This window comes from Diabrotica virgifera, chromosome 3 (assembly GCF_917563875.1).
Source record: "Diabrotica virgifera virgifera chromosome 3, PGI_DIABVI_V3a".
NCBI lineage: Eukaryota > Metazoa > Arthropoda > Insecta > Coleoptera > Chrysomelidae > Diabrotica > Diabrotica virgifera.
Window position 1 is genome coordinate 19,891,954 of NC_065445.1, and position 10,571 is coordinate 19,902,524.

At 34.3% G+C, this 10,571-nt stretch overlaps 1 protein-coding gene across 1 annotated transcript; it reads right to left on the minus strand.

The window, feature by feature from the left end:
• Nucleotides 1-282: 282 nt before the first annotated feature.
• On the minus strand, nt 283-2,832 carry LOC126882784 (KRAB-A domain-containing protein 2-like). Its single transcript, XM_050647816.1, has 2 exons — nt 1,305-2,832; nt 283-593 (listed from the first exon to the last, which is right to left on the minus strand). Exons 1-2 carry the CDS (start codon nt 2,720-2,722, stop codon nt 365-367), a joined length of 1,647 nt encoding a protein of 548 aa, XP_050503773.1. The 5' UTR covers nt 2,723-2,832; the 3' UTR covers nt 283-364.
• Nucleotides 2,833-10,571: the final 7,739 nt, after the last annotated feature.

A 10,571-nucleotide genomic window follows, 5' to 3' on the forward strand; every position in this document is an offset into this window, starting at 1 on the left:
ATCTTAGTGAAAGTTGAATTCTGAAATAACAAGATCAACTTTCACTAGTGAAGGTTGACCATTCTTAGTGAACGTCAACCTCCCCTACAGCAGTCTAGGGAAAGTTACACAGACGTACAAACAAGATCAACATCCACTAGTGAAGGTTGACAATTCCTATAGTGAATGACAACCTCCTCTACAACAGTCTAGGGAAAGTTAGAGAGAAATAAAAGACTAATCTTAAATCACGTATACTTTTATAACAAAAGTAAATTTAGAATTTGAAAGATGAACAAATAAGAACAAAATAAAACGTGAAACTATAGTCTACAATTTAAAGACTATAATAGAGACGAAAATACTATAGTCAACAATAATAAAATTATTTGTTGCAACATGATAATGCTTTATGGCATTTGGAATTGCATAAAACATTGTTTTTTATGCAGTAACACTTCTTTGTTTGGCACTTCTTGTTACAACTGCACTTAAAAAATCCTTGCCCACTTCCGGTTGACTGAGTAGTAGCAACTGTTCGTAAAGTAAGTGTCTTTTCCATTGGAATTTCATCTTCTTTTATAATGTTTACTGGACAAGTATTAAACTGGGATCTGCAAATAAAAAGATACTTGCAGGCTTAAATGTAAAATTACTAATTATTATACTATGCGGTATTAAATACGTTCAAACAAGTTAAACTTCATAAAAGTATGGAATTTCAGTATGGAATTTTTATTGGAATTTCATCTTCTTTTATAATGTTTACTGGACAAGTATTAAACTGGGATCTGCAAATAAAAAGATACTTGCAGGCTTAAATGTAAAATTACTAATTATTATACTATGCGGTATTAAATACGTTCAAACAAGTTAAACTTCATAAAAGTATGGAATTTCAGTATGGAATTTTTATTGGAATTTCATCTTCTTTTATAATGTTTACTGGACAAGTATTAAACTGGGATCTGCAAATAAAAAGATACTTGTAGGCTTAAATGTAAAATTACTAATTATTATACTATGCGGTATTAAATACGTTCAAACAAGTTAAACTTCATAAAAGTATGGAATTTCAGTATGGAATTTTTATTGGAATTTCATCTTCTTTTATAATGTTTACTGGACAAGTATTAAACTGGGATCTGCAAATAAAAAGATACTTGTAGGCTTAAATGTAAAATTACTAATTATTATACTATGCGGTATTAAATACGTTCAAACAAGTTAAACTTCATAAAAGTATTAAAAATGTAAACTAAATTGACGACTGTGGCCTACTTAGGGTAAGATTTTACTTGTTATAATAGAATAATAAAACTTACCGAGCATACAGCTGTTTCAGAACACCATCTCTGGTTCCTATGCGGTAAAATCCATTATCCACTACATCCAACACAACGCCAAGAATTGACCGTGCATCCCCTCGGCCTCGGTCCACATCAGGAACAGGAACTCTCACAGTGCAACCTTTGTCAACAGGTTGTAGTTTATGGTCAGATGTACTTTTCATACGTTTTGCTTGATCTGTTAGGCATTTGAATGCTTCATCTCGTTGTCTTTTAATGTCCATAGTTGATTTGTCCAGGTCAGTTAAAAGGTAACTAGTACCTTCTAAGTGTTGGTCTTCGCTGTTCTCTGTAACACTCAAATCACCCTCATTTTCAAGTGTACTGGAGGTTTCCTGTATATTTTCACCTGTATCGTGCTCACCACTAACAGTAATGTCCCTAATAACGGCTTCAAGATCTTCTTCAGACTCTACATTTGTTAAAGCTTCAGTAGGGATACTGGAAGTAGCTAATCCGTGCTTAGGTGGACATCCAAACATGGCTTCATACGGTGTTCTTTTTATGCCGCTGTGTAAAGCACTATTTTTCATCAACTGAATAAACTTCAGACCGTAGCTCCAATTAGAAGATTTGTGGTCATGCATCCATATGGTAAGCATATTTTCCACATCCTGGTTAGCCCTTTCGACACTGCCCTGACTTTGGCTATGTCTTGGTTTCCCATGGACAATTTTAAAATTAGGCCAAAAATCAACTAATCCATTAATAATTTTATTCACAAATTCCCGTCCATTATCTGACTGCAATACTGTTGGGGCGCCTAGCAAAGTAAAAATATCTATTATATTTTCACAAACCTCATCAGCTGTTTTAGACTTTAGTGCTCTGAGAACAACAAACTTTGTGAGATGATCTTGGTACACTAATATAAATTTATACTCGCCGTCTGGCTGCGATTGGAAATCGATTAAATCAACTTGGCATCTATGATTCAACTCTTTAAAAAGCAACGGCTTAACTACAATACCTTTCTTTAGGCTTTTTTGTTTCTGTAGGCAAGGCTCGCAGAGACTTAGAAAGATTGATATATCCTTGTAGGTTATATTCTTGTATTTTGTTTTTAAATGTTTCACCATGCGATCTCGCCCACCATGTCCGGTTGTAATGTGAGCATCATTTAATATCTGAAAAAGATCTTCATCGCATATAAAATACTTGATGCTATCTTGTTCAGTTACTGGGGATATTAATTTGGTGATTCCATTCACCTCAATAACATCATACCTTTTCAAAAACCGGTAGTCATTGCCATCCTTATTAGATTTTATTTTTACAGTCTTAACCTTATCAATAAGAAGCTCATACTTCACCTTATTCACTGAAACACAATTCAACTTGGAATTTTCACGCTCATCTTTAAGTAGTTCGTAAAACTGCGCAGATTTAGACATTATCGTTCATTAACACTGAACCACTTTAAAACATAAGCGCACCACCTTCAGAATTAAAATACCACATCAGGATATAACACACAGTTGCACAATAACATAACCTCACCAACACTGACAGCCGGCTGGGCGGGAATGTAATATGCACAATGCTGCAGACACCAGACATCACTGGCACCAGGTCAAGGTCGTTCGCCCGCCGTGCACATCCGCCAGATGTTCAACATTCCCTAGGCTGATTCCGTGAAGGTTCACCTTCCCTAGTGAAAGCTGATATATATTTTCTACTATCAACATTCACTGGTCATTTCAGTGAAGGTCGACAATCACTAGCGACGGTACACCTTGACTAATATTCAGCTTTCACTGTAACATATATATATATATATATATAATCTAAACCTTTCTACCTAACGGTGTAAGGTGTTTACAAATACATTTCATACATCTACATCATATATAAATCGTCTCCAATCTTGCTTATTCTTGTCCCTTCGTTTCGCTTCAGTCCACGTTGTATTTTTCGTCCTCAGAATTTCTACCACTTCATCGTTCCAGGTTTTCTTTGGTCTCCCTCTTCCTCTCTTGTTTTGTACTTTTGCCTCCCATATGCGTTTTACCTGTCTATCATCGTTCATTCTACACAAATGTCCAAACCATTTAAGCTTGTTCCTATCTAATATTTGTGTTATTGGTTCGACTTGTAGTTCTTCTCGCACACTGCTGTTTCTTATTCTATCACGTCTTGTAATTCCTTTTACTTTTCTTAGGTACTTCATGTCCATGGAGTTTATTCTGCTTTTCGATGATTATGTTAGCACCCAGCTCTCACTACCATAGGTAAGGATTGGCCTGAAGATTGTTTTATATACCATCATCTTTGTCCTGCTGCTTACTTCTCTCTTTCCAATGAATGTTCTGTTTAAGCTGTGGTACATTCTGGACGCCATGGTTATCCTTTCGTTGACTTCTTCTTCTGATCTTCCTCCATTCTCTATTTTCACACCCAAGTATTTATATGTTGTTACTTGTTCTAGTTTCTTGTTATTTATCTCTATATTTACTTGTTTATCTTCATTCCCCATGACCATTATCTTTGTTTTCTCCATGTTTATTTTCATATTTCTCTCTTCCAGCTCCTCTTTCCACATTATTAGGTTCCTTTTGAGGTCATCTTCGCTGTGTGCTAGTAACATCAGGTCGTCTGCAAATGCACATACTGAAATTCCTATAGGTTCTAGTCTGTGGTAACCAATGTGTAATTTGCGTGTCTTTGCTTCCATTACTTTTATGATGTCATCCATGAGTACGATGAATAGTGTGGGGCTCAGTACTCCTCCCTGCTTCAGTCCATCATTTATCTCAAAAGTTTCAGAATGGGTATTATCTTTCCTGATGTAGCATTTGTTACGTTTATATAAGCTTTGTATAGCCTGCCTCAGTTTGAGATCAATATTTCTTCGTTCGAGACTTTCCCATACTTTGTATTGTGAAACTTTATCGAATGCTTTTTCTAAATCTATAAATGCTGCATATACTTCAGTTTTAGTAGTTCTCGTTTTTTCTGTTACTTGTTTGATCGTAAAGATGTGGTCTTGGGTACTCCGGCCTTTCCTGAACCCACTTTGTGGTTCTGCTAGGTTGTGTTCAACTATTGAACTAAGTTTTTTGTTTAAAATATATTCGTACGATTTTGACACCACACTTAACAACGTAATACCTCTGTAGTTGCCGCAATTTCTTGTGTCCCCTTTCTTAAAAATGGGCAATATAATTCCTGTTTTCCAATCTTCTGGTACAGTACCCAAGTGCCATGCTTTGTTGAGAATTTCTGTTAACATCTCTACCCCTGACACCCCTAGATTTTTCAGCATTTCTGGTGTGATCTTATCATGGCCTGCTGATTTTCCTACTTTTAGATGCGAGATGGCTTCCAGTACTTCATTCTTATCGATATTTTCGTCTTCGTCGTCGTGTTCTACGTTGGGGGTGGTCGTTTGTTCATGTGACTCATTACTGGTGGTTGTTCCATTTAGTAGATCTTGGAAATGCTCCTTCCATCTTTTCATAATTTCGTCTTCATCTGTCAGTAGTACATTATCTTTTGATTTGATCTGTCTTATGTTTGGTTGTTTGTCCTTTCGTAGGTTCTTCAAAACTCTGTAGAGTAACTTCTGATTTCCTTGGCTATTTTCTTCTAATTTTGTTCCAAATTCTTCCCAGGATCTCTGTTTGGCTCGGGTTACTAGTTCTTTGACATTAGTACGTTGTTCTTTATATAGCGTGTAATTATTATCTGTTCTGTCTCCGAGGTATTGTTTCCATAAACTTTTCTTTCTTTTCACTTGATCTTTAATTTCTTCGTTCCACCACCTTGTCTGTTTTATATTTTTATTTACTACTATTGTACCACATGTTTCTTTTGCTGCCTTTAGGATGGTATCCTTAAATTCTAGCCAGAGTTCTTCTAGATTCAGACTTCGCCATATTTGTCTTCTGTTTTCGATGTGTGTTTCTGTAGTGTTTTTATATTGTTCAGCAATCTTTTTGTCTTGTAGCTTATAGGATCTGATTGATTCGTTCCTATTCTTGTTCTGGCTTGTCATTTTTGTTATTTCTTGATGGTTATTATCCTCAATTTTCCACTTAGCTACTAATAAGTAGTGGTCACTGTAGATTTCTGCGCCTCTATTAATTTTCACGTCAGTTATTTCTTTTCGATTTTGTCTGTTGATTAGTACATAATCTATTATTGATCTTTCATTTCTGCTTCTAACTTCTCTGGTATATTTGTGTATATCTTTGTGCATGTAAAACGTATTCGTTACTATCAAGTTGTTCTCCATGCAAAAATTGATCAACCTATTTCCATTATTGTTTCTGGTCTCCTCTCCATGCATTCCAATTACATCTATTGTGTCATTTCCTTTTCCTACTCTACTGTTAAAATCTCCCATGATGATTAGTCTGCCATTTACGTTTTCCACTATATCTGTCAGCTCCTCCCAGAAGTCATCTTTTTTACTTGCAACTTCATCTTCACCTGGTCCATATACAATTATTATTGTTGTGTTACTAGTTTGATCTATATTCATTTCAATTTTTAATATTTTCTCAGATATAAATTCCCATCTTGTCATGTGCTTTATATGTTCTTTTGCTATAATGCAACCAACCCCTGCGGCCGCTCGTAGCCGCATATATAAATATTTATAAAAACTCAAAATTTATGATTTATTTTGCAATTTTCTAAGCAACCAATAAGGAGAGACATATTCAGCGAACGCCATATTGAAATTTTTCAGACGATTTATGAGTTTCTTACTCTCAAATTTGTTTAAAATGCTTGACTTTTTGGTTATAGACGAAAAAAGCGAAAATTTACCGTTTTTTTATCTTCATTTGTTTATAACTATATATCATCAAAATCGGCTGCAGTAAACATAAAGGTTATTAATATAGATGGCCATACTACTCAAAAAATTTGGTTTCGGCCTGGAGGGGGATGTGTCACGAGAAAAATCTTATTTCTCTGGACTACACCCACCAAAATCCATAAACATCGTTGTAAACATCCATTTGCTGTGACATGCAAAGTGTGTTACAAATTCCAACATCTTAAATTAGTTTGCTTTATTATTTACGGAAACTAAACTTAGGTAAACAATTTTACAATTTATGAAGCTGCTCCAACCAATAACGCATTTTGTTATTTTTGGACAGAAGTAAATGGAAAAAGAGTAGCTGTGAAATTGGCACCTGTTTGTCACTTTATATACAATCATTAACAGAGAATCGAAAAAATGTGATGCATGTAACTATCTTCTTTGATACGTGTAGTGGAAAAAAACGAATCGTTAAATAGCCGCTGTATTGCTTCCTACTGTTCAATGCCATCCAACACTTGATGTCATTGAACAGAAGTTTATGGATATTGGGCATTCCTACATAGAGATACTATGCATAGTGCCATCGAAACCGCCAAACACAAAATAGATATTTTTAGTGTACATATGTATACGAGAATATCTTTAGAATGGCAAGAAAAACCGGAAAAGGTGATAATCCTGCTTACAAATCAAGAAAAATTGAACATAAGGAATTTTTAAATTTGAATAACTGGCTCAGATGATAATAATAAATAAAAACAAGGATTTTGAAGGAAATATTGTTAATTGGTTAAACGTGAAATGTTTTAGGTATTAAAAACAGTTGCCAACATTATTCAATATAAATATAATTTTGTAGATAACTATAAAAGTATACATGTTAATTTTAAACGAACCGTTCTTAGCAAGAGAAACATAAAAGAGGACGTTTTAAAAATTCTGACCATTCCCAAATTGTACACTAAGCAGTTGCCAGTTTTTAAAGCAAAAAAAAAGGAACTTGGTGAAACTTTGTAAAAAAATATTGTACCTCCTGTTCTTGATTGCTGGTATGATAATCTACCAGTACCAACTTCAACCTTAGTAAGGGACAATGCAGCCGAACCATCATCTATTAGCAGTGGCGTGCGGTGACTTTTTCGAATTAGTTTAATAAGGATATAAAAATATTTTCTTAAGGGTCGAGGGTCGAGCAACTTTCCACCTGATAACACTCTGATGCGCAGGGGCTCTCTATCAGCAAAGTACCTACTTAATTATGTGAGACGTCCTGCGTACAAGGACTCACACACTAAATCCGTGACGCGTGAATGCGTGAGGCACTCTATTCCCGCTATTTCTAGTGACTAGTGACCTATCATTGATCTGTATTGCTAGCTCGGGCCTTGAGTCATCGCGCCGGGCTTGGTTTTCTAAAGAAGAATCCTATTAAAAAAAATATATAGTCCGAGGCATTTTCCACAACACACAACTTTCACTAAAATGACACTTATTTATACTCGAGGTCTATTCTCCTATCAACTTCTGATAATTGTTGAATGCAGTCTTTTTTAATGGATAATAGGGCTAACTTTCAAAGTCGGTCTTCGCTTGTTGAATTTCTTTTAAACTCTTAATTTGAAACTTTTAATGCATCTTAATACTGCAAAACTTCGTTCAACTGATGCACCTGTTGCTGGGATAGTTAGTAGTACTAATTCACACAACTTGACCACTTCACACAGCGACTTGTTTAAACTAGTAGTTATAAAGAAATCCCAGATTTCTGGGTATTATTTTATTATTCATGTCAGTTGTTTCATAAATGATACTTAACTGAGAATGCAAAGCTGGGATATCAAAAAATTTTCATTATTTAATCGTAATGGCATAAATTCCTCTGTGGGAAATTTTGATGAATTATAATTCGAAATATTAAGATTATATATAATTCTACAAATTTTAAAATCGTTAAAATTTTGAAAGCTAGAATTCATTTGTTGTAGAATATTATCAAAAGGTCTCTTTGTTTCCTCTGTTTTCTCGGTCTCTCTGTCTCCGAAATTATCAATCTTCATTATTTTTCTTTCATTTTCAAACCCCATATGTTCATTTTTATCCCAAATATTTTTAAACTGCTCTCGTTTTTTAATTATCGTATTAATAAAGTCATCAATGTCAAAAATGATTTATATCCAATATCACTTATAAATGTTTAAATTGAGAAAATTACTGTAAAAATTAATAAAACACCTTAAAAGTCATGATAATAATTCTCATATAAAACGAAGTCCCCGCCAGAAGAATCCCATCTGAAGTTTTTCGTAATCTTTTGTTGAATTTTATTAGAGATTTTCGTAGGTCCGATAAACAAAATTTAACGTTAACTGAATTAGCGAGAAGAGGAGCCCAAATTTGAAGACAGATGAACGAAACAGACTATTTAATACCTTTTTGTAAACTTTAAGATAAATTAATGTTGTTTTATAATCAAAATTTAACCCTCACGCACAAGTTGTAGTCCATGTGACTAACAACTTCAGTGAGAACTTGGGTTTATTATTGTGTACTAATTGCTACAAATAAACTCTATTATTATTATATTATTATTATTATCAATTTGTCTTATACAAAATGCAATACCATTTGATTTCTGTAAAATGTCAAATAAAAGATCAGTAAAAGGAAATATCTCTGCAAAAAATTTAAATCGAAATATTCTTTAAGCGAATGTATGTAATACCTAAGCACCCCTTAGCAGCAATAAGAGTCGGAGCATCTCACTTTCGGGAAGGCGATACGACGAGCGCTTCCATGGCATACCAAAATTCGCGCGACTAGTGGGTGCGGTCATTGAACCCTGACCAATTTTAAAAGGTCAATTTAATTTTAAAAGGAACAACTGCATGACAAGCGGCGATTTTAAGCGCCAGGAGTGGACCAAATAGTTAAATTGTGTGCATATTGAGTTCGTTCGTACGCGATTAATTTTTAATATTTTTCAATGCCTATTGGCTAGGTAATATGTAGATTATTTGGATTAGGGAAAGAAATTTTATTATTAAATATAAATTAATAATATATTTTCTTTTATCGACGAATAAATAGGAAAGCGGCGCTTCCCCCGCTTTCATGGACCGCACGCCTCTGTCTGTTAGTGATTCAGAGGATGACGAGATAGTATAAGTTAAAATCTCAACATTTCAAATAATTTTTATAGTGTCATATTAATTTTACTTAATAGAAAATCGTTTTTAATTTTTTTTATTAATTTTCTATGAGGTTATTTAAGTACTTTCTATAAGACCAAAATTTTAAGTACGAATAAGTCAACAATGCGATTATAAAAGTACAAGCAAAATACATTAACTTTTCAGTTTCAGGTAAAACACATTAAGTCATTGAGACGTTCACAAAAACTAGTTTATTATAGCTCTTCCTCTATCAAATTTAATATTTTTTTAATAAAAGACTGATTTATAACATGTGTGAAGATATAAAGAGCAGAGATTTTATTAAAAAAAATAACAAGGATCTTTAAATGATGAATAAGATGAAAGTCAAATTTAAAACTGCATTAACTCAAAAGCCACTTTTTTGACTTAGTGTGTTTTGCTTTTAACCCGACGATGTGGTATTTGTTCACCGAGTAAACGAGATTTGACTATTTGAGTGTATTCCTGCTATACAACTTCACGTACGGGTAAAACCGACCCAACAACCACCATACCTGTGCGAGTGGTCATAGTTGCCGAACACGTTAATATAAATAAAGCTAATATTTACTTTTTTGAGCAGTGTATATTGTAAATAGTTGCCATCTCGAAAAATGCAACTTTCCGTTGGAACAATTTTACGTTTTATATATTTGTATGTCAGTCCGTTTCGACGTCGACGTCGCCGTCGTGATAAAGTTAAATTCGGTCACTTTAATAAAAGGTGATATGTGTCGAAGCCCGAGCCGGAGTGACTCTACCAGAAATATCGAGGACTCTTTCCTTATTCCAGGAACGGATGTGCTAGTGTAAAGATAATGACGTTTCGAACACGACGACTGGAAACCGGAGGAGGAGAAGAGGAGACGATTCGACAGAAAAGTCCGTAGGGCGAATTTAATCTGGAAGGGCTGTGTGTTTGTAGATTTTCAAGTAGTGTTTAGGTATTCCTCGAGGATCGGCGGCTCTCATCAGATCGGCGTTTGTTTCACAGGATAACGAACCTCGTATAGAGTCTGAGCCTTCTTTGATAATGGAAAAAGGAGTTTCTTATAATTTTCCCGCGTAAACCGGTTGGAATTTTAAAATTCTTAGAGTCGCACGCGAATATACGATACGAAGAATATTATTACTGATATGGATAGAAATGCAGTGAAGGACAAAAGTATGGAATAAATTAATTTTTTGCGAATGAGCGACTTTGGAGACAAATTCCGAAACAGATCGATTTTTATTTTTAAATTATAGACAAAATATTGAACGGCTATG